Here is a 25,699-nt window from a genome sequence, read left to right as displayed (position 1 = left end):
AGCTTTGATATCGCTCTTTAGATTCTGGCCAGCAAAAAAAAAAAAAAAAAAAAAACAGATTTGGCATCAATATAATTGGAAAATATTCCTTGAATTGCTTCATTACAGTGCATACAATGTTGTAAATTTTAGCAGCTATCCTCCCCTCAGTAGCACAGAAGAGGCAGAGAATAAATGACTTCACAAGTCAAAGGAGGGCAAAGGAAAGGGAAAAAAGGGGGGGGAAAAAAAGACAGCCAGTGTTATCAGCATTCTTCAGATGCCACTGCTAATTCCCAGCAACAACAGCCCCACGCTCTGAAATGAACAGTATTTCTCTTCTCCCATTCATGTGCGGACGCTGTATCTGCATCACTTAATAACACTCCTTGCTTTTAAACAGTTAGCAGCCAGGAGCGCCTGTCCCACCAAGCGTTGCATTACACCAGCCACTGGGTTGTTGGTTTAAAGCCCTAACGCCAGCCTGATGTGCGCCAGTCAACCCTGATCAAAGCCCCGTCGGTGTCTGAACGCTGGCGGCCGTGGATTCTAGTGCATTTGTTCTGCAGGATTCAGTCGTTCAGGCCCGCAGGGCTGAACACTGACGCTGAGAAAACTATCTATTGTGGAGCAAAGATCCCTCCACACACACAGGGCAAATCCTGTCTTTGTAACAAGCACCGAGGAGAGATGGATCCTTGAGCATATTCGTGGCTGCTGGTCATGGAGGTGGAAACTTAAAGAATGCTACAAACACAAAGTCAAAGCCAATCTCAGGCAAAGCAGGAAAGCCTGTGCAACACACTGAACTGTAAAGATTATGAAGGCAGACTATGCTTGGCAGCTTGCACCGTAATACTACTTATTACCGCACTTTGCATTTATATGTGCTTTAAAAACAGTCTGGGAGCACAATCAGAATTACTTGTATTATCCTTTTATAAAGGAAATGCTAAAAAAAGAAAAAGGTAAGGAATACTTCAATCACATATTGGACTTGGATGAATGAAAGTTGATAATCTTTACTGGCATAAACTGTGAATTTATTGAGAACAAAATAATATAACAAAGGTTAGTGGGAACCAAAATCCTTTGGAAAAAAAAAATCACAACAAAAATCAAATTAAAATTTTTGAGCAGGACTTTTTCTCTACAGCTAGAATAGGCTCCAGCCCCCCTGCAACCCTGAAAAGGATAAGCAGAAGAAAATGGATGGATGGATGTTATCAATCATGCATAGAAATCATATTTCATTGTTGCTGTTCACAGCACAGCAAAGCAATTCAGAGTACAAATAAGCAGAGAAAAGAATAAAAGAACAATAATAAATGAGTGGCACAGTCCATCCTTTGCCTTTCCATCGTAAATCCCACACCACACTGCCCAGTGCCTATCCTTATGAAGAGAGGCTGTGATCAGGACAGCAGGCTGGGGTCAAAGCGGGTGGCCAGTGTTATTACAGAGTGTAATATCTATGTTTGACCAGCCAGACTACAGGGATTTGACTGACCGGCTGGCTGGCCGATGAATAGAGGGGAAAAGGGAGGAAAGGAGAGGCATAAACACTAGTAATGAAGAGACTGCAGTCAGAGGTTAAAGCAGCATCAGAGAAACAACAAACTTACGCCCACCACAGAGAAAGTGAAGGTGAGAGGTGGAGGAGGAGTGGAGACAGACAGTAAAAGGCACCTGGCAAAGGACAATCTGATCTCACCATAGAGAAAGAGAAAAAAAAAAAAAACACAGCTACACAGCAAGCTTACCCACCTGAAACTACACCATCGAAACCTGAAGGCAGTCATTCAAGCCTTTCTGGACATATGAAATATAATGCTCTTATGAGAAACGACTAAAGCCATATAAAGAAAAACTAAATTAAGAAGGACAGATAAGAACCTAAAGACTAGGCTGACAGTATGCCTGACCTTAACTCAGGTAGCTGAATTTCTTGTTGCAGCCCTCAGTTACAGAGCACTGTATGTGTTGGCCACAGCAGCAATCGTGGAGCAATATTGTCTAATGCTGCCCCCTGTCTACCACAACAGCCATATGACTAATAAGTAAGACTGAAACAAATGAAAACAATTGCATTTAATAGCTGCCTCTCAGTAACACATACATAGCAAATTCCTACTTACAAATAATTCAGACTTGTACCCCTTGTTTAAAGTCAAACATTTGAAATGTCATTATAGGCTTATTAAGCAAAACATGGCATCAACAATTCAGGGGCTTGTGAAAGGTAGCTGACCTGACTTCTACATACATATGATAAAATGTAAAGAAAATGCCTTCAAGGGAGCATAAAAGGATTTATATCACAGTCCAATACAGTGCTGCAAGCTGTGTACGGCTGTTTATGTTGAGATGAGGCAGGGGTGTACGAGCCAGTTATACACAACATTAGCTAAACTGGCAGTGGTGCTGAGCTGCTGGGCAATATGCCTCACGGCAAAATTAATGATCCAATCATTGTAAATGCCAATTGCCTGTAATCCTTGGCTGGAAGCAAATCAAAGAAAAGGAAAGGTTTCCGTTAAACAGTCACAAGCTCCCTCTCTCTTTCTTCATCTCCCCTAAGCACCAGATGCCTTTCTTTCATTTCTTTTTCGATCCAACCCTCCTTTTCTCAGCTCTCTAGCCCCTGTCTGCATTTGGTTCCTATATGTTGCCCAGCTGCGGAGCAAGGATGGGGCCCGGCCCCGCCACAGCCCTGGGGGGGTGGGGGCAGTAGACGAGGGAAATCCCCAGGACAACTGGTCTGGTCACGGACAACTCAGGACCCGGCAGCCATGCCTATTCTACCCTCTACTTCCCTGGCAAACATTTGCTCTCCAGCTTAGCTCAGAAGCTAGCCAGCAACTTACCCCCACAGTCTTGTCTGGTAATGCCAATCAGAGTCTACACAGCCTTGAGCTCTAGAGATGGAGAAGAAAGAAAGTGGAAAAGGGACACTGGGAGAGAGATGGAGAATGAAGGAACAGAAAGGGAGGGGTAAGGGCAGCTCCCTGAGAGCCACAAGGCAAAGCCACAGTCTTTGGCAAAGACAAACAAGAAGACAAGACTCCATCCTTATTGATATGCACAAGTAGGGACCATCGGTTAGTCTTCAGTAAAGACAAAAGAGAGAATGGGGAAAGAAAGGTGCTCTGTAGTGGTGTCCATATGTGAGATTGGACACAGTATACCAGAAAAGAGTGTCAGTCAGGCTGAATATGGTGTTACCACTTTGTTGCGTCCAAGATATTTCTGTTGACAGAAAAGCATTCCCCTTCCTGTTGGTATCTTTTATTATTCTTTTTGTCTGATATTTTTCAGAGTCTATTTCTTCATCTCTCCCACTGGCAAGCAACTCCACTCCACAACTATTTTTGCTCGCTCATGCTGACTCCGAAAACTTTTTTGAGACAGCCATTACGTGATGTATACACATGATATATTCAGGTTAAAGTTCTGGGTCTCATTTTCCCTGCAGGGGGTCTTGAGATGCCTAAAGACAAGCATGTGTAAGGAAAGGACCGCAACATGGAGGCCTGTTTAAGCCCACATTGTCCCTTCTCTATCCCCTGTGGCCTCTTACAGCACCCCCACCAAGCCAACAGTCCTTTGCCTCCTTTCTGTGTCCACAGTTCCCCCCTCCCACACCACAGGGACCCCTCCCCAGTGTTTGTAATCCCAGCAGAAACACTTAAGGTTCACAGTGGGTGCTCATCAAAACCATCTGCCTGAGAAGAGAGTGAGAGAGAAAAAGGGAGATGATGAAGAAGGAGAAAAAAGGAGAGCGCAGAAGAAAGAAAGAAGTCCGAGGAGGCAAGCTGCCTCCAGTTCAGATGCTGGTTATACTAATCTGTTCAATTAGCACCATTACAGGCCCTGCATGCAGCCTGATTATTATTAGTGTAATCTTGAACCGCAATGAGGACCTAGGCCAGAACAACAGTGGCTGCAGAGAACAAGGAAGAATAAACACCTTTCACTGTTGCTTTTGAGTAAACAGTTGGTCTGGATGTAAAATAAAGAGACCGTAAAGCACAACCAAACTGATAAACAACAAGTCAAAAGCATGTAAAGAACGAAAGAAGAAGAAAAGAAATTAAACAACTAAATACAGATAATTACAACCTGATATATTCAGGCCAAATCCTTCAAATTCAGTTCAAATTACTTTGAAGGAGGTGCTGTAGGACTGAGAGTTGGACTTCACTCTTCTACCTGATTGGTTTGCTGAGGGTATTTTCCTCTTACTTCTGACAGCTACACACTGACCAATGAATGCTGCCTACTCAGGTCTCTCCCTGCACTAGTAGAGCAGGACAGCACATAGCATAAATGTATGGCTGCATCCACACTATTAGGTTTTCATATTAAAACAGGGTTTCCACACCATTAATAAAGAAACCAAAGCAATATCTGTCCATACACCTAAAAATGCATGCAACATGACCACTGACGTACACCTGGACATTCGCTTGTAGGCAGTTGTAGCCTAATACAATGCACAAATTAGCTGTAGAACAGCTGCAAGCATGGACATCAGGCTCAGCAACACCTGTAATTTGTTTTCCTTGTTGAATTAACCACTGGTTGCCAAGAACCATGCCTTTGTTTTCTCCCAGAAAAGGGTCATGTGATGGGGCGTGAAGAATCAGGGAAGGACTGATGAGACCCAATCAGTCTTTATTTCAACCCATCCTGATTAAAACTAAATCCTTTAGTTTTCAAATCAAGACCAGCTTAGCAGAGTTTTTAAAATCCTTGATTTTAAGGGACCTAAAATGACAGAGTAGTGTGGCTGCAAAGCAAAACTTAAGTGTCAAAAAATAACTTATTAATGTGGATTTATGTTTCAGTGGGAAATCTATGCCATAGCTATGGCATAACTGGAAACCTAATGTAACCTAAAGCGTGACCTGATGTGCACCTCCCTAGAAATGTAAATACGCGTTACACTGATGCAGCCCACAACTGCTGATTGGCCCATTCGGTACTTTGAATTCATCCTATGCATTTCCGGCTATTGTTTAAAACACCAGAAGATGACCACAGGGTAATTAACACGATTCACCTGCACAAGCATAAATGCCGGCAATGATGTCGGCCACTTGCGCAAGTTACATCGTAGGTTCTTCACCGCAGCAGTCTAAATGAGGGCTTAGTGTGGACATGGCCTAAAAGACAAGTTTCAAGTGCTGATTTGAACTCATGTAGGACATACAAACTGACACAGACACACACGCTGACTCATCTTCACATTCAAGCAAGCATACATTTACATTCTCATGTTCCTTAACCTTTAATCCATTTGCAGCTGCGAAAGCAATAACCAATGGATAAAGATGCATACTGGATTCGCACCAGGTCCAGGTTGAGTAACCATAAATATTTCATAGGCTGCAAAGTCTACTGTTTAGTTTCAGATGAAGAAAGTGAATGGACTCTGTCTCTTTCCACTGCACCCACATGCCTAGATCAAACAATGTTCAGTCATTTAAACGCCTTTCTAGACTGCTGACACTGCAGAGAGAGAGAAAGGGAGGAAGACGCAGAGCAGAGAAAACGAGGGGGCTGTACCAGAGCGCAGCTGTGAGAGTAATTATGTGCTCTGAAATGTGATCATTTGTGATGAATAATGAATCGATGGCTGAGATAGACTAGCAATGTTTGGCAAATGGAATGAAAGTTGTGTTATGAGAAATCAGAATAAGGCAGAATAATATTACGTGAGTGTATGATGTGTGTGTATGTGGGTGCATTACAGAGAATTTGCGTGATGTGCACATGCATGCATAGAAAGTGACAATGTGATATCCAGTGTGGTTTGTGTCCATACCTCCTGTATGGTTCTGGAGCCGGGGAAGTTGAGGTTGTAGTCCCTCTGAGCCTCACGGTGGCTAATGACCAGCAGGAAGTTTTGGTTTAATGAGTCCTGAAGAGCACTAAACAATAAGGGGGGAAAATTCAATGGTAAGAAATAGAGATAAATACTATAAAGGAAATGAAAACACAGACTGATGCAGAAAGAAAACATCCAAACAAGTTGATAGTATAATGACATGGGAGTAAGAGGAGGGCAAAGACAAACATACATAATCACTAACAGTGACTGAGTCGAGCAAAGGCAAGCTGAAACTTGTCAACTAGTGGTAGCCTGCTGGTCCACATGGAGGTGGGTGCCTCCTCAGGGGGAAAGTCGTTTTCTTTACTGATTATGTCTTAACAAGCCTGTCCAGAGCTATGTTCAGCACAGCAGGCTCCAACAGCTATGACCACCTGCACATCAGCAGCAGGGGGTCCATCAGTCCGCATTAATGTTAACAAAACTGAAAACTGACAAGAAATAAACCCAAGAAAGCCTCCAGTAACTTCATAACCAAAAAATGTATTTAAATTAAAAAATCTTAAAAGCAACATTGTCCTGTGGCATACCCATGCATTAGCACAAACGGAGCACTTTTCCAAGAACAGATGAGGCTGAATACCAACAACAATTATTTTCCCAGTTGAATTTTAAGCCATGTCAATGCTTTTTTAATTTTGTTTGTTTTAAAAGCACCGCAAACCCACTTTTATCATGCATAGAGACCCCGGTGTTCACACTGTACATATCCGTAAAAGAAGTCCCTAAAGCTACTGCAGGCACAGTTACTGTAAACTGATCTAGAGACTTGTTGAAGTTGCTGTAGGCAAGTCATCAAGTATGTATTGTTCCCTGAATGTGCTACAGTTATCTTAACCTGCCGTCCCTTCAGCATGAAGAAATTTTCATTGATCATAACAGTGAATAATGACAACAATAAAGTTAATACAGTGACGCAGAGGGAAAAGCACTACTAAAGCTGAAACTGAATGAGAAGAAATTTTGCAGTAGTTCTGCAAATAAACCCAGCGGGACGTAATGAAGAGACTGAACAATTTACCGATAAAATGTCATCGTGATCTGTTAAAACGGTATTTGCAGATAACCACTGGGTGTCGGTCCATAGACGTTAGCTCACTCACTAACTTACAGCAGTGTCAGAGAAAAAAAGAGGTGGGGGAAATCAACTTTTGGAAGCTTAATTTACAATAAGCTGTGAGGTTAAGTAGCGTTTTGAGCAAACTCTGGGTCTGTGAGGCTGAATAGCAATGGGAGGCTTAAAGGCCGAAACAGGCACTTAATCAGGGCTCAGAACCCAAGGAGAGGAGGAAGAGTTGAGAGAAAGAGAGGGATGGGGGGAATTAATATGTAGCGCACACATTAATTATGCAATCACACCCTTAATCTGCGCAGATCTGGACGAGCTTATGTTAACAGAAGCTCAAATTTACTGTAATGACAGCATATTTACATTGACTAAAACTACGAAATCAATATGTAAATGTAATGTTTGTTGTAGCTAACTGGAGAAGATTGGAAATGTGTGAAGTGGGAAGGATGGATGCATATGTAATAGGCCTGAGCAGACGGATGAGAGCGACGTGTGTGCATGTGTGTGTGAGAGGAGAAATGGAAGGGGTAGGGACATATAAATAAGGATCTAGCTAATATCATGATTATGTTTGGACCCAGTCCCGAGCTGCTGCTGGCAGGCAGCTAGACTCCTAAATAGGCAGAGATAGAGGGTAAACTGAGTGGAAGTGTTACTCTGTCCTTCCAAGCAAAGAAGGAACATCTTATCAGTCATTTATGGCAGGCCGACGAGCCATTTGGTGTGTGCGTGGGTGGAGGTTCTGTTCAAGATTTACTTTGAAAAATCTATCACTCACTGCGCTCTATAGTACAAATATAGCTACTTAAAATATCAAATGCATTCAGCGGGGGAAACAAACTGCCATTCATGATGAGTCATCTCCTTGTCATTTCCCATCTGTCTAAAAAGGCCTGCTGGTTCATATATAAACAGAACAATCATGTTTCAAGTCTAATATCCCTTTGTCTGGACTGCTTTCACCACCTGTGTTTTCAAAGCTGCTGTCTTCTCATAGAAGCAGGCCCTTCGAGCAGTGCAGGGTTGAAATGTGGATGTCGCAGTGTTTGCTTCTGCCTTCAGAGGTCTCTTTCTCACTCAACACACACACACTCGTTGACATCTAGGTCGGCCCGGAACATCTCTGGAGGCACTTGACATGGCATAAGGGTGCCATGAGGAAAATGTCATTTAACTTTATGGACAGCAAAAATGGAGCGTTCTGTAGGGGGAGAAGAGCAGGCTAAACAGATTGGTTTCATTCTGAGGTAAGCCCATCGCCTAAGCTGCGAGTCCCTGCGGCACAGAGCAGACTCTAGACCTTATTAAACTAGCACTGCCAGACACAGAGACACACACGCGTGCACACACAATGCGACATGTGCCTACAAAACTCCAATAACCATATACGCATACGCTGTCCCATAAACATTCACCAAAACCTCTCACTGTTATATACCAACTACCATAATGCGTGTTTCAGATGCTGCTTAAAATGTTTGAAAAAACACACCAACCAGCAGAATGCATGCACCTCATCTTTCCCCTAATAGGTACAGAGGAGGTTATGAGGTGCAAACAAGGGTCTGCTTACCTCCTCCATATTTTGCATCCACAACAAAGCAGTAAAATGTGAAAACGTTCAGGCTCTGCTCTATTTTGGTCTGCCATTGTGTCCAAAAGGTCAATTAGCGTGCTACATGCTCGATCCTTCCCATCATTGCTTTAGCTGACCAGCTAGCTATGTCCCTGAAGTATCTGTGTATCTGCGACTGGATAGCTGACACGTGGAAGTAAAGTGTGAGACGACCGGAAACCTAAATAAAAGAAAAACCCACACAAAACCTAATGAATCACGTTTGTCACTTCAAACTTCTTTTGAGAGTTCAAATTAAAAATAACCTTTCATTGGCAAACACATGCTTGCTCGAAGCTGGAGCGGAGAATAAACAATAAAGGAAACAGGCTCCACTGAAATATTCATCAGACCTTCATCATTTATGCAAGAGATTAGCTCCTCCTTAACACCATCTTGTATTCACATGGGGTCATCAACATGGCCACAGAAAAACTTCAGACCATTACTAACTGCACATCACTTCACTAACTAAATAACTATCTAAATGAATTGGTCCTCAAAGGAGTATCTCCCAAAGCCTCAAGATTTATTTCTAATCAAACAAGACAACCAAACGGAGTTTGCTCAGCGAGATCATAATGACAGTGCAGCACTATTTAATCAGTCGGTTTGGTTGAGGTCTGTGTACAGCATGAGCCAAGCTCTACAAAGTAATTGCCTGGGATATTATCATTTATGGGAGACTTGAATTTTAACTATAAGCACCGACAAATTACATTCAGGTGGATAACTGTCTTTTTAGATAAAAAAAAAAAACTACAAACTAACAAATATAATTCAGGAGACAGTGAGTCTCATTAACCTCACTGAAAACGTGAGTAAAGCCAGTTTACTTGACAATAGTGGCGCCTTTATTTTGGATTAGCATTAGTAGGCACAATAAAACTTTCACTAAGGCAGTTATCAGTTTAGTTCTGTGCTGCTTTCATAACATACATAGAATTACCATTCAGTTCTAACAGAAGAATTTCACTCTTAATTGTAAACCACAATATAAAATGTTACTAAGTTAAGTAAAGGTCAATCATGTATAATAACTTTACCAACTTTATGTCTCTGTAAATTATTTTCCTGTCATACATTGTTGTGTGATATACTGGCTTTTTTTAAAATCAGCTATGTTGAAAATAAACACATCTTAACAAGCAAAACAATTCTGGTATAAACTTTATTTGAAAGATGTACTTAGATTTTTTTGTTTTTTTTGGTCTTTTACAGTTTTACACCGCTATTTCATAATGCAACACAAATAACAGAAAACTATGATGTTGAATAAATTATATTTTTAAGGCATGCCGGCCATATTGCACTAAGTCATATATCACCTACCTAATAACTGAATTAAAAGGAGCCCAGACTTGAGGGAGTCTGTATGACAGATATTTTTGTCCTAGATGTCACAAAGGAAACTGGGATCTGCAGAGCAAAGATTTTTCTTGAGTGCCACAAACCACCCTTTTGTCGATTTAGTGCTCGTTCTATTACACGCACCTAATGAAATCCCATAAAACTGCTCTAAATTTGAGGTTTTAGCACTGAGGTCACAGTTAGTTGAGTATCGTTCTGGCTTGTGTTATATTCAAAGGCTTGTTTTTTTTTTTTAGAATATTCTCATAGAAAGACTAGAACCACTTGTCAGTGCATTGGAACACAATCCCACTTTCACTCTAAACATCTATAATACACATATACATACACAGCAACATTATAAATGCCGCAAAAGGTTAAACACAATAAAAGTAGATTTTATAGCAGAGCTGTTGCGGCAGACTGTACAAGTGCAACTAATAAAGAGGCAACTGAGTGTTTGGATTTTTGAAGCAAACACTGTTGCCGGATGCCTGTTTGAAAATGGCTTTAGTGTGTGCAACATGCATCCAAGTTGAGACAAACAAATAGATTACTTAGAGGAAAATGAGATACATAGTTTTTTTTAATGTTACTAATTAGATTTTCTGCTATATTTGGCTTAATTATGGTTAATTAGATCATAATTACATGCTGGAAGGAGAAGTGGAGAGGCGGGTTTTATTAGTTTTATCAGAAACTTGCAAGAATGTAGGTCAAAATGATGTGTTTGTCCTAATGTTAACCCATAAAGTGCTGCATGGAGTTTAGTGTAAGCTCTTGGAGGTAGGGCTGCAGTATAATAAATGGGAAGATTCATTCATTCATTCTTTTTTTTTTTTTTATTCCACTTTAAGCAACACAAAGAGTGGAAAAAAGTTTAAATACTGTAAAAGTAACAATAAAAGCAATTAAGTGACATTATATTTTAGGGCGAGGCATTTAGCTGTGATCAATAACTATGTGACCAATAACTACAGATGATAAGATATCTTTACAGAAAAGAAAGAGAACTATGTACACTATAAGAATTTCACACTTCCTCCAATAATACATTTTGATATTTTATAAAGATGGATTCATGATTTACACATGAAAACCAGCTACTTCTTTATCTTTATCACACAATGTAATGTTCATTTGATTCATCCTAAACTCCTCTTTTATTATGTTACATGAGTAAAATGGGAAGGCTGCCACTTTCATAAGTAAATCAAGTGTCATAAGACATACAACACATAAATAAAGTTTTGTTTTGCTTTGATTTTGTCTACATGGGTAGTGATACTACCAGTTTATTCAGTTTATCATTACACATTACTACTTTGAGTTGGTATGCCACTCATGATGAATGCTTTACTGGCACTGAGCTCTGTCTGCTACAACACATTTGCAGGCACTTCACATGAATTGCGTGTAGTGTGTGTGTCTATGGTGTGACCACAGTTTATTTTTACTACAAGCCAACAGCCTGTTTGGTCTCGCTACAGGGGGCTTCTCCCTTCATATTCTGTGATCTGTCACCCATCCGCTCCCAGTATGCCAACAGGGTCACCATACGCACAGAGACACACATTAATAGGCAGCTGCATGTGCATATACACAAGAGCCCACCCACTCCTTTCAGCCCCAACTGTCCGCCACTAAAATAGCTGACACAGAATAATGAGCTCCTGACACCCGAAATGATATCGATAACACTTGGAGGAAAGGCAACGGTGCTGCTAAAAAGACACAGCAGTTAGTGTAGGAGTGAGAAGATGAGGAGAGAGCAATGGAGGGAAGACTGGGGAGACGAGGGTCATTAACTGCCAACACCATATAACTACCACTTAGCCTAACTAGCATGGAAAGCAGCAAACTGCCAAATTACTTCTTTTACACGTGTTCTACAGACATGTGGATGCGTGTTCAGGGGAGAGCTACAGTACAATTTTTGTTTTTTTAATCCACAGCCAAAAAAAAAAAAAAAAAAAAAGAAAAAAAATGAGCCATTATATGCAACTCTATAAAACACATCTGGATCTTCTGGCAAACTGACTAATATGCTTTGCAGATGTCCTGTATGAGCAAAATAGCTTATCTTTTTTGATCAAATAGAATATTTCAACAACCTTAAGACAATTTTTACAGTCACGGACATGAGAAACTCTCAAAAATATTAACCTAAAAATGTCCCACTTCTGATAATGGTGTTTATCTTGCCTTTTTCTGTTATCTTTAATGCAGGTGAGCTGGATGTGAAAGGACACTGCTCAAACATTCATTTCAAAAATATTCTGAAGACTATCATAGACAAATGTCTTCACAGACATTAGCTTCTAAAATTACAAGCCATTCTTTTATTAATCACAGAGGTGGCACTGTACATGCTCATCACTTTCATTCTGCCTGGAAATGTTTGCCAACCACAGATACAGCGACACACAGCACGGGGACAATGACATACAGCAAATACTCATACAAACAAAGAACAAACTCAAACACTACAACCACAGAAATATTGCAAGGAACTATTGCAAAGACATATTCCCACAAACAAAAACAGTGAACCCTCATATCTATTATTTCCTGTCCAATCCCCTCAAAATAAAAAATAAAAATGATCTTTGTCATCCTGTAATAACGAGGTAGAATAAGGGAGAAATATTATTTCTTTGGATGTTTACCTGATACTGATGAAAGAACAAATCACATATTCAGCTGCCACCTATGATTGCATTACTGCTATGACTTTACACTGAGCTGCCTGACATTTCAGAGAAAAAGGTTGCTAATGCTGCCACTCATTCACTAAGACAACCTGAGAAACCCCTGGATGAAGAACACTGACTTCATGAAGCTTTCCCAGCAAATCTCTGTTGTTACTGGGCCCTATAACTAATGTGTGATCTTTCAAGAAAGAAAGAAATAAGAGACATGAAGTGTGAATGTCATATGCACAGCTTCTGAGGAGAAAGATGCAAAGGAAAACCCTCAGCAAGCAACAATATCATGGTGAAGATTACAAAGAAGGACGAGAAAATTATTATTTGCATAACACACAAAGACTGTGGCAGCAGACGTTCCTCTCATCTTCTCAAAATGTCACAATGGATGTGAAAAATGAATGTGCACTGGCAGGTCAAATGTCTCCTAATGAACCTATGAAAGCGGTATTTGCTGCCTATTCTGGATGCATCCTCTTTATAAGCAGACATAGAGCACCACCTGGTGTTTGAACCGCACTCATGTCACTGCCTATAATATTTTATAGTGTACAGGCACCAGTACGACAAGAGAGGATTTCACATAATAATGACAGAAGTTATACAGTGGTAGCTGAAGTACCTGTTTTTGCTGGTGCTGGCAGTAGGGGCAATGTCTGGAGTCAAGACATACAGGCTGTTGTTCTTGGGCAGGTGTAAACTTCTCAGCACCGTCTGAGTACACACACATAAACATAACACACAACTCTAAAATGGTTCTGTGAATCAGTTATAGCTGTAGAGACCATGAGTACAATAGAAAGTATACTTGACCAGCTCTAAAATGCAACATCTCAAGAATATTTTGACACTTAATCTGCACTAATAGGCTGGAAACTGATACTGTTCTTAGAAAGAAAGTTCCACTGATTTCAAGTAACACACCTGATTGCAAGACTGTTAGTAATGTAAAAAGATTAACAGAAGGAACAGGCTTAGCTAATAGCTTGTTATATCACCGGTTATATCACCCTTCTTGTTTTTCTTAGCGCCTTAATGTGTTCAGTTCAACTTTATTTACAGTGCTCAAAAAAAAATTAAAGGAACACTTTTTAATCAGAGTATAGCATCAAGTCAGTTATGTTTCTGGGATATTGATCAGTTAAGTGTCAGAGGGGGTTGTTAATCAGTTTCAGCTGCTTTGGTGTTACTGAAATTAACAACAGGTGCACTAGAGGGGCAACAATGAAACAACCCCCAAAACAGGAATGGTTTTACAGGTGGAGGCCACTGACATGGCTAGGGTCAGTATCACTACTGGTAGCATGAGGTGATACCTGGACCCTACAGAGGTTGCACAGGTAGTCTAACTCTTCCAGGATGGCACATCAATATGTTCCATCGCCATGTTTTCTGTGTCTCCCAGCCAGAGGTGGCAAAAGTACAGAAATTCTGTACTTAAGCAGAAGTACAAGTACTTGTGTTAAAAAATACTTTGGTAAAAGTTGAAGTACTGGTTCAACTTCTTTACTTACGTGAAAGTAGAAAAGTACGGGCTCTGAAATGTACTCAAAGTAAGAAAGTAAAAGTAGCTCTTTGGAGGACATTTCTACCAACTATTTTTGTGTAAAGTTAACTGAACCTTATTATATATTACTGTAATAATATAAAATAATGAGAATACAAACGTTATTCCAATCTGGATTTTAATTCTAATGAATGTGCTCAGCTTGAATCTGTTATGTAGGACACAAACTGTGAAAGGGAATTTAAACACAGCTCTATTCTCTGTGTCCTGCATAGTAGAGGGTGACTGTGCCTCCACACCTAAACACAAAAATGAGGATACTCAGGGGTTACAGTGGGATTCAGATGGAGGAAGGTGAAGGAAACCTAAGATTAGTTGTAGTGGGGAGAAGAATCACTACTTTCTATTGTGAGCTCCAGTAAATCATCTTGGTGTGCAGGCTGTGATCAGCTGACCTGCTGCTGCTCTGAGATTTACTGCTCTGTCTGGATGAACTTACGGACTCGGTCCAGCCCACTGTAAACCCTGATTATAGCGCTATAAATGATACATCAATTATATGGTTTTGCCTCTTTAATCTCTTTGTATGTGGTAAGCCCCGGTGATGGAGGATACACAGTACGATTGTCTCTTATGTGTTATTGTTCCTCAATTTAGGCTCAGATCATTTGAAGTTTGACGGCACAGTGACCGGAAATACAAACTTCTCTCAGATGCATTAAACCTAAAGTAACGAGCCTGTTTTGAAAATGTAAGAAGTAGAAAGTACCGATATTTGTGCAAAACGGAGTAAAAGTAAAAAGTAGTCAGAAAAATAAATACTCAAGTAAAGTACAGATACCGGTACCTGAAAAATCTACTTAAGTATAGTAATGAAGTATTTATACTTTGTTACTTCCCACCTCCGTTCCCAGCATAGTCTCAAGAGCATAGCGGAGATTCCAGGAAACAGGCAATTATTCTAGGAGAGCTGGACTGCTCTTTTATGCAAGGAGGAGCAGGATGAGCACTGCCAGAGCCCTACAAAATGACCTCCAGCAGCCACTGGTGTGAACGTCTCTGACAAACAATCAGAAACAGACTTCATGAGGGTGGCCTGAGGGCCCAACATTCTCTAGTGGGCACTGTGCTCACAGCCTGGCACAATGGAGCCCGATTGGCAGAGAATACCAGAATTGGCAGGCCCAGCACTGGCGCCCTGTGCTTTTCACAGAGCAGGTTCACCCTGAGCACATGTGACAGGCGTGAAAAAGTCTGGAGAAGCCAGAGAACGTTATGCTGCCTGTAACAGCAATCAGCAACACCAGTACCCATGGGGAATGCATAGACTTCTACAAGCAACGGCACCCTGACTGCCATTGGACCCATTGTCAGACCCTACACTGGTGCAGTGGGTCCTGGGTTCCTCCTGGTGCATGACAATGCCTGGCCTCATATAGTGAGAGTTTGCTTGCATTTCCTGGAGGATGAAGGAACTGATATCAGTGACTGGCCCTGACACTCACCTGACCTAAATCCAATAGAACACTTTTGGGACATTTTGTTTCCGTCCATCCAACACTGCCTAGTTGTGCCTCAGACTTTCCAGGAGCTCAGTGATGCCCTGGTCCAGATGTGGAAGGAGGTACCCCAGGACACCATGTGTCTTCTCATTAGGAGTATACCCCAATATTATCAGGCATGCATAGAAGCACATGGGGGCCATAAAAACTACTGAGTACCATTTCGATTTGCTGCAATGAAATTTCAGCAAAATGGACTAGCCTGCCACATCATTTTTCTTTGAATTCAGTCCTCTGTAGGTTGATAATTTTCATTTCCATCAATTGATATCAGTACAGATATCCAGCATGATTTTTTTCCCCATTGAGATCTGATGTGTTTTCAAAGTATTCCTTTAATTTTTTTGAGCATTTTATATATAGCACCAATTCACAACAACAGTCGCTTCAAAAAGGTAAAGACCCTACAATATTAAGAAGAAACCCCAACAATCAGATGACCCCCTAAGAGCAAGAAACTGGTGACAGTGGAAACCCTCCGGCAGAACCAGGGAGGGACAGCCATCTGCCACGACCAGTTGGGGATGAAGGGAAAGAGAAGAGTTTTTTTTTTTTTTTTTTTTCTTGGTAACAAAAATAAAAGCTGTTAACTCACACTATCAGACACATCTCCGCTCTTCCATCCTTTCAACTGCATTTTGGACACTGGAACACCAAGCTCTGTTTCAAGGATTTGTTTGATTTCTCCTATAAATGAGATTTGACAAAGAAAACCAGTGCAGAGAAAAATTTACCTTTTGCGCACAAAAGTCAGTGTGAAACACAAAAAGGCAGTGTGAAACGCTTTGTTCTAAGTTGGAATATGGACTCAGTACATCTGTGTGAGTGTGTGGTGCTCACCAACTGTACTGCCCTCCTCGAGCACCAGCTCTACAGAGCGTTGCCGATACTCAACCCTGAAGTTGAGCATCCGGGGCTGACGCTCTACAATGTGTCGGGAAGAGGGGTTGATGGGGCAAAAAGCTGAAGTCGAGGACGATGGAGGAGATGAAGACGAAGACGAAGAAGAGGGGGGAGGAACTGCGCTTCCTGCTGCTGCATCAGCTGCTTCTGAGAGGCTTGGAGGTCCGTACATTGTGGCCTGACTCGCCTCACTGGAAAAATTACTACAGAAAAACAGTAATCAGTCAGAAGAAACAGACAAAACATGAAAGAGGGTATGAAACAAATACAAAAAAAAACAATTCAAATTACTTTCTCATCACTGCATGCCTCTCCAAACCATTCAAGTTATAGTTTAACTGCATGAATGTCCAAATCAGTGGTCTAAACTCATACAATACTTTTAATGACGTTAACAGTTGGGCAGCAAAGATTTCTATCACTAATATCCTACTAAAAGAAATATGGTCTCCCCTTGTGTCCCTTGGTTATGGTGCTGAAAAACTGTTTTTGCCAAACATTATGATGTCACATAATGTTTGGCAAAAACATTATGTGACACCTATCAACCAAATGTTGATAAGCTCATGCTTTAAATCCAAGTGAACATTTGTGCCAAATTTTAAAAAATTCCTTTAAAGCTTCAGTGCATCTATGTGACAATGACTGCTACCAGCAGAGTGTCAATAAGCAGGGTTTCTTTGCTATCCACTAAATATATGTTTACAATCTTGCATGCTTCTTTTATTTGTTGAGCAACTGTTCTGCAATAGCAAGTGCAAAAGCCACGCTTTAACACAAAGTCCCCATTTTATCACTCTCACAACACTGGAGAGGCCACGGCCCTGAGGCGTATGTCGACTGCAACAAAACCTCCACAAACAGACCCTAATAACAGGGAAAGGAATGAACCCAGCCAGAAGCCAGAATATTATAACTGCCCCCCTACTAATCAATTCAGTGAGACAGAACCTTAATCCAGCAATTATTGGAAAATTTGCATTTTTTTCTTAAATTAGAATCTGATGCATTAAGTTGTGATGAGCACTTCAAAAGTGAGTTCCTCAAACTTGGTGAGGTTAATAAAGGTATTAAAGATTTTAATTGCTTGTGTTATTAGCTCAAGTGCATTGTGCAGATCTGAATTGCAACTTAGATGAAAATCAGATAACATTTTATCTGTAAACAATGCAGGAAATCAACTAAAACCAAAGGGCTCACATAATGGCTCTTGATGTTTTATAGTGTATGGGTAACCAGCATCACCCTGTTGTGAAATATATCAACAAAGGACACTGATAACATGTGAACTACATGCCATGAACTCTAGAAAATACTAGGAGATCAAGTCAGGACATAGCTGCAAGTTCTCCTTTCTCACATGTAGCATACATCAGGAGATCACTGCACTAGCTACATATTCTACTGGAAATACTCCACTTGATTTTGGTGAGGGTAATGCCTGATTAGATGGACACAGGAAAACCCCTTCTTAGCTGTGGATGTACTGAACTGTTAACTGCGCTACTGTCACACATCAGATATCACACCTAGACTTTGTACTAGAATGTTGGCAGGTTAAATACTGTGCAATGCCCAATCCAACTGTGACAGGCATTTGTGTTCTCACATGCCTCTCTGTCAGGTATCATCTAGAAAAGCTTAGGGCTGCAATGCATGTGTGAAAACAGCAATAAAAAGCATGCCACTGTAGTAACTGAAGGTGGTAACTGTATATCACCTCTATCATCATAGTCTACATTTGAGACAGATGAGGCAAAAAAGAGATTTTGCTCCAAAATCTGAGGACAAATATGAGACATCCTGCCAAGATGATGTTGGGGGGGTTGGAAAGGATCTAAGGGAATAAAAGTTGATTCCAAGAGCTGTCAAGATCCTCATTGAGAAGGCCATTAAAATATCTGTTGTTGCTGTTCGGGTGTAGTTTTATGCTTTACTACATTTATACTGAGGCCTTCAACTATGACAACACTTATGACTTCAACTGAGCTGAGCCCAGTGAGAAACCTATTTTTAATTCTATTAACAAGATGCTTATGATTCCCAAATTGCTTTGTTGAAAAGACAGAAGTATGGGTTGAAATGCTGTTTAGGCAGGCATACTGAGTACCCTCCAACTGGCCCCTGATCAGGTCACATCAAGAGTCTGTTTACGGAGCAACGCTGGCCTGCTCATACCAATACCAGCCACTTAGTAAATGTGCTGGCTGCTGGTCACACTGCCAGTGTGACCTGAAGAAAGACTGACAATATTCTCATGGCCCAAGCCCTGAAAACAAACTACAACACATGCATGAATGTGTACACACAAAATAAAATGGTTAAACAGGAAGTCTCCAGTGTGAGGGTTTAGATTAGCTCATTGCATTCATGAGTATCAACTAACCGTTGAAGGAAAGTGAATGGCACAAACCCTCTTAAAAGAAACCTCTTCTATTCAGAAACTGTGTTCAACTTGATTCTTGGCAGAAAGCTTCCTTGCAGTTGGAGTCTTTTATATCATTCTTCCATTAAACAGCAGAATAGAAAAATCATAGCAGAAGCAACCCTCAGCAACTCAGCAGTCTCTATTTTAATGTTATTTCCCGGATGTGACTGCGTATGGCTATGATTTTATTAAGCAACACTTCTTTTAAAACATCCAAATATTATACTATTAGGCATTACAGAAAATGTGTTTCCATTAGTTCTGCACAACCTGTATTCCTTATAACCACGACAAAGTTCACAATGCCTGGTCACCACTGGGATGAAGTTTTCAATATCCTGCTAATACAGTCAGGACTTACTTTCTTTCTGAACTGCTTTGCCCGCATGTACATGGGAGGTTTATGTCAGTAGCGCATATTTCTCTGAGATTTTCAGTATATCCCCACATTCATTTATGTAGTCAAATCTGCCTGGCATTATTCAACACTTCTGATACGGTCATTATGGTGTGACCAAAAAACAAAAGTGTTTTGAAGTTATGCACAATATGTATCACCTCGTGATTCTGTGCATTTCCCTGGGAGTTAAAAGTACATATCTCTGATTTAGAGGACATTTGCGACAACGTGATTATTACCTTTGTAAGATCCCGTTCTCCTGTGGTATCACCCCATTGATGGCTGCCTGTAATGAATGCAAAAGTAAAAATTGTCATTTTGCTTTCAAACACTAAACAACACTACAACAAAACATGCAACAAACATAAAGTGAACTGATTTCAAAGAGACTGGCAGATGCAGGTTTTGATGGTGGCTGAGAAACTTGCAATTCTTTCTGGCAAACAACCTTAATTCAGGCATCTTTGGTCTCAGGCCAATTTTCTAAAAAATAAATAAATAAAATTTTTTATTTTCCTCTGACCTTTACCTTGAGGTCAAGGTCATCGAGATTTGAACTCATTTGAGCTTTTTAGTAGATGCACCTATATTGTGAATGTGAACATCCAATCTCACATTGTTCTAAAGTTATTATATTTACAAGATTTTCAGAAAAACGTGACCTCTGACCCAATTATGGCAAAAATTTAATCAGGTGATCTAGGGGTCTTTCATGCAAATTTGGTAGTATTGCAGTAATATTGTTAACAAACCAACACAAAGACAAAGAAGGGGTAAAAAAACAAAACTGAAAGACTGAAGGGTGACCAATCAGAACAAAGAGAATAAAGAGAAAAAGAGAGAAAAGAGAAAAAAGCACAAATATAACCGCTGTCTGCTCTGCAGCTTCCTTTTGTTTGAATGGACAACTGTTTGGATTTCTCTCGAACACTCGCTATTCTACACTGCCAAACAGGCAACGAAACGTTGGTACGTGCTGGTATAATCATATCCACTGTTCTTTTTGTGTATGACCTAAAAAATAAATGTTCATTCTTTGTATCTAAAGCAATACTAGATGTTTCGTGCAAAGAAAAGGTTTAACGAACTGAACCGAAGACCACAAGCAGCGTCGTCAAACATGTTACAGCTGGCCTTCATTGGAGCATACAGGCATCATCTTTAGGTCTTATTACTGTTTCCATCCATAGTTTATCAAAGGCCACCCATTCCTTGCTGGTAAACTGCCAGAAACTGTCTGAGCGGTTATCAAGGCTAAACATAGCCTCAGCACTTATGAACATGACTCTTTTTCTCTTAACTGAAACTTCCACTGGCTTCAGCTTCTAACAGCATTTGCACAGTCACAACTTTGTTTCTCTTTTCTGACCTACTAACTGTTGTTCAACCGCTGTCAAGTTTTAAAATGTCACAGTGGGTAAAGCTTAGATAAACAATAAAATGAATGATGGATGCTTCAGTATCAGACCACGGCGTTGTGCATGTGGCATCACAGTCATACTGTCCTGGCTCACTGGGACACTATAATACAACAGAACCAGGTGGACTGCTAAACAATTTTCAGGGGAAAAAAGACTACTCAGGATTTTGGGTGAAATATCCCTACTCCACATTCACACCAGCAGATTTGTTTTTACAAAAACTAACACCTACTGCAGAAGAACTGCAAGTCATCAGATTTACAGCTGCAGTGAGTCCAGCCCCCACTGTCTATCCCTCTGCCTGCTTTGAGCTCCTGCCAGCATCAATCTAAATATAGAGTGACCTCTTCTAATATGCACTTCATATTGAGAGGCGCATCGTGAATTAATACAAACCTGACTGGCTTACATGAGGAAATAATTTTCCCATTACAAAATTACACAGTGTGTGTGTGTGTGTGTATTACTGGATGTTAACTGCCCTCTGTAGATAGACTAAGCCTGCATGTCCAAGAGTAAAGCCCAACAGAGCCTGCAGATAATGAACTTACCACTAAATCCCAGTTATTAAGCTCTAACAGAGTGATCGCCTCTGCGATGTTGTCAATTCCAGTGCAAGCCTGGGAGAGGAAAGCAAAACAAAAAAATTAATGACAGCAGATAGATGTACTGAACAAGATCCTGGTGCAACATTCACATTTGCTGTTACATTAAAAAAAAAAAGAATTTCACAACAAAAGAGAAAGACCCATATATAATAATATATAATATTACACAAATACCTTTTTGCAGCTTATTGCAATATTAAGTGGTAGCAGTCTTTACAAGGATAAACATTCAGTGATATCTTGATCAACACGAAGTCGCCAATTCCTCAGAATTCTGCCTTCCTTTAGCTTGTGGTGAGAGTACGGTAATTAAATTCTCAGATTCTTGAAAACACATTATGAATGCTAATATTAGTGTTAAGTATTGTTTCTGCTGCCAAGTTCTACTGCACACTCAATGTCAGCTTGTACTTCTGAAACATGCAAAGTAGGCTAAAACTAGTGTTCCTCATAGTATCAAATGATTAAAATGTCAATAAAATATGTCAGAATAAACCAACTGTAACTGTAGTTTTCATTTTATCTTAGGTTTATCTATTTGTATTCTTCCTGACAGCTAAATTAACAGAAGTGTGACAGAATGAATTAAAAAAAAAAAATCTAATAAAATTAATACATAATCAGCATGACAACAAACTGAAGCTTTGAGATCAGCAGCATTAAACAGCCAGTATGTCCTTGTGTTTCCAACCTATTTATACCAAACAACAGTTACACTAAACACCTGAATTTAATTAGACTGTTAAGCATAACCTTATAAGTTGTTCAAGGAGCCTAATAAGAGAATATGCATTATGGCTTGGAAGGAAGGTTGCTCTGCTTATTGAGCCCTGGAGGCTTCAAAACACCCCTAAAATGAAATGATTTTTGAGATTTATTTTCAGAAAAACTTCTTAATAATTTTAACCTTCATCTAATTATACAAGAGAGCCAAACTGAAACATGTTCTATAGGTTTTTCTCTCAGATTTGCTTTACATCCACTCATTTTAACAATTTATCCAAATAGCTGTAATAGCCAGCACTGGGACAGACACTGAAGTGTTAACATGATAATGTAGGTTTCCTTCAAGGGCAGAGAACAGGATTAGTGAGCATCAAAGGATGAGTTTATTAACTAATCAACCCCTCTGTTGACCACATTTGAAGGTCATAAGAATGACACTGAGAAAAATGTACTTAGGAATGATTTTTAACATAAAGTATTTAATGCCAACACTGGATAAATCTGTGAAAAGGCCAAAACACTTTGATTTCACACATGGCTAAATGTTTGTATGGAGGAAAATGATGGGTACTGAGTCCGTTTACTATATTATGTAAAAAAGGTGGCAGGAAAATGTTTGGTAGACATTATATTTATACCATCTTTAAAGGGCATTTTTTCTTTTAAACCAGGACTATTTTATGCCAATTTAAAACAAGCTTTTACTCGATGATGAAGCCTCTTTATGTAGCCACAAAAAAGCAAAGTAACACTGACATCCCCTTGCTGTATGCTGATACCAGTGTGAACATACAGTATAAAATTTAGATTCCTAATAGGAAAATATGCATATTAGGTAGCTTGCTTACCAGTTTGCAAGGCTTGTGATTCTACTTTAACCACTATGATGACTTACTCAATTAAGAAATTACAATTTGCCCATTTTAATCCATGTGGCATTACTCCTAACCACACCCTGCATTATCCATATAGCAAAGACATCTTACCTTTGAGATAATTGTTCAAAAACTTGAAAATTACAAATATCACATCAATTTTTGAGCACTGTAAAGGATCTAAGACTGTGGGACATGACTTTAAAGCACCTGCTTAACAGAAATCGATTCCAGTGAGGTGTTACCAGGCAGAAATTAATTCAGAGCAAAGTGCGATACAGTGTTTTAACCAATAGCCCAATATTACATATCCAGGCTAAAATTCAAAGGTGTGAGTAAATAAAGTAACAGACACTGGACCTCTGCTCAGCCTCTGATACCAATAAATATCAGAGCTTGATCCATAGGTTAAACTACATGGTAGGGATCTCTGGCCCTATCTTGGATTGGTTTACTTCATACTTGAAAGGACATCTTTGGTTTCGATGAGCAATTTTTGATCAGATGTTGCTGCTCTATCATGTGGCGTTCCACAAGGATATTGTTATTTTCATTGCATATTTTCCCATTAGGTCACATTATCAGTAGTTTTAAAATTGGTTCTTATCATCTGTATGCCAATGACATTCACCTCACAAATTTTAAATGACTGTCTTAATGCAATCAAATGCTTAATGGATGGCAATTACTTCTTCCAGCTGAATGCAGACAAGACAGTGTGTCTAATCATTGCTCCAGAGAGCACTGCTGCCCAAATCCTACAGGGACATGAGTTCCTTTAATCCACCGTAAAACCTGACGTACTGAATCTTGGGATCATTTTTGATCAGTCTTTGAAATTAGATGCTCACATCAAACCTCTGACCCACTCTTGTCCCCCCCCCCCCCCCCCCCATTTAAGAAATATTGCTAAACTTAAGACTGCTGTCTTGAAAAGTGAATTGGAGATGCTTTCCTATGGTTTCATCTCCTCTCATTTAGATTATTGTAATGCGCTGTTTTCTTGTCTGACTAAAGCATCTACTAATTGCCTCCAAAATGCTGCTGTAAGGCTTTTAACTCATTCTCACAAGTCTTCACATATCATCCCACTTTTAAAGCTTTTCCACTGGCTTCCTGTCAGGTTTAGAATTAAGTTTAAAATCTTGGTTCTCACTTTTATAGGCCTTACGGGTGAGGCCCCCTCCTACATCACTGAACTGCTCTACCACATTCACCAAGTCGGGTTCTCAGGTCCTCAGATAAGGCCCTTCTTGTGATCTGTAACCTTAGCTCCAAAATTATGGAACAGCTTATCACTCTTTCTTCAGACTCTTCAATATGTGGTTTAAAACTCAACTGTTCAGGCAGGTACTTGGTTACTGTTTGTGATTTTGTGTTGTTTTGCTTGGTTCGTTTGTCCTTGGTGGGCTGCTTTTGACGTGGGCTGTTTTTTGTTTTGTTTTTTTTAAACTACTTACTTCTGTAAAGGACTTTGTGACTGTTCTTTGTCTCGAAAAGCACTACTTACTTACGTAATAGCATACTAAAGTAATCTTAAAAACGCAAGACTACAATAACACTCACCACCAAGGACCATGCGTACAGCTGACGAAACCTAGACTTAAGATGAAGATTATATGTTGTTTTTGTAAAGCTTGCCAGATAAACAGGATCTTAAATTACTGCCAGTTTGGAAAGGGTTATCAACATCATCATCATAATCTTCACGGCGAATTGGGTTTAAAATCTAGCGTCCTCCATGATCACTTAAAACGCTGGCAAAACAGCGAGCAAAACAGTGTGTAAACAAGTTGCCAGCAGCCGTTAGCGCTGAAGCTTTCCCTCTCACTACCTAGCTGGATTGTTATCTGTCAAGTAAGGAAATGATTCAAATGATTATATCGTCGTGTCTGGGTGATCCCCCCTGTTATGTAGTCATCGGTCATACAGATAACAGGTTTCTTCAGAATCAGTTAGCAAGCTGTCTGTGTGTTAGCAAAGTGTGCTAACCACAGAAACACCAGCTCAGGTCCACTGTTTACAACGCCAGTCCGAGGCGTTTCCACAACAGCAGACACATTATTGCCCAACCCATACAATATGATGGGCTAAAAAAAGTGACACCCACCTGAAAATCGGCCAGAATCATTTCTCTATCCATGTTGCTGTTGCCGCTTTCGGAGGCCATGGCAATGACTGGCTAAAAGCAGTTCTTCTTCCACCGGCTCTCGCTGCTTTCTCTGCTCACACAGGCACACCGAGTGTTGGTAAAACTGTTTGCTTAGACGTGCCGACGAGTGAGCGGTTCTCAAATTGGGAAATGACGAACTTTCTTTGATTTTAACAGTCTCCGCACAGACAAAATGCTATAAAGTAACGTTACAGTGTCCAGTTATCTCATATCATTATTGTCAGCTTTACGGCTGACGTAAACCGGAGATGTTGTCGCAGATGTCGTAAGAAAATAGAGGCGCTGAGGGGGGGGTTAACTTTTTTTCCTATAGCTGCGTGAAAGCAGCGCCTCTCGTTTTAATTACTGGACCAGTGTATGTTTATTCTGCACGTCAACTCCGTGCATAACCGCTTTAGTGTGATTTCACAATAAATGTCAGCATTTAGTCTATAAAGTAATTAGTCGTATAAGTGACGTGATATCAGAAGTGATAT

The 25,699-nt window shown here is 40.2% G+C and overlaps 1 protein-coding gene across 1 annotated transcript in view; it reads right to left on the bottom strand.

Annotated features, from left to right (window-relative positions):
• faf1 (Fas (TNFRSF6) associated factor 1) overlaps positions 1-25,455 on the bottom strand; it is a 63,510-nt gene extending 38,055 nt beyond the window's left edge. Inside the window, exons 1-7 of the mRNA XM_030727229.1 lie at positions 25,161-25,455; positions 21,393-21,461; positions 19,660-19,706; positions 16,530-16,795; positions 16,285-16,376; positions 13,243-13,334; positions 5,810-5,915 (exon numbers count right to left, since the gene is read on the bottom strand). Of these exons, the coding sequence (XP_030583089.1) occupies positions 5,810-5,915; positions 13,243-13,334; positions 16,285-16,376; positions 16,530-16,795; positions 19,660-19,706; positions 21,393-21,461; positions 25,161-25,220 (732 nt within the window). The 5' untranslated portion in view covers positions 25,221-25,455. The remainder of the gene's footprint in view (positions 1-5,809; positions 5,916-13,242; positions 13,335-16,284; positions 16,377-16,529; positions 16,796-19,659; positions 19,707-21,392; positions 21,462-25,160) is intronic.
• Positions 25,456-25,699: the final 244 nt, after the last annotated feature.

The sequence above is a fragment of the Archocentrus centrarchus genome, chromosome 4 (genome assembly GCF_007364275.1).
Source record: "Archocentrus centrarchus isolate MPI-CPG fArcCen1 chromosome 4, fArcCen1, whole genome shotgun sequence".
Taxonomy (NCBI): domain Eukaryota; kingdom Metazoa; phylum Chordata; class Actinopteri; order Cichliformes; family Cichlidae; genus Archocentrus; species Archocentrus centrarchus.
The sequence above is the reverse complement of the archived record's forward strand: the minus strand, read 5'-3'. Positions and strand labels throughout refer to the sequence as shown.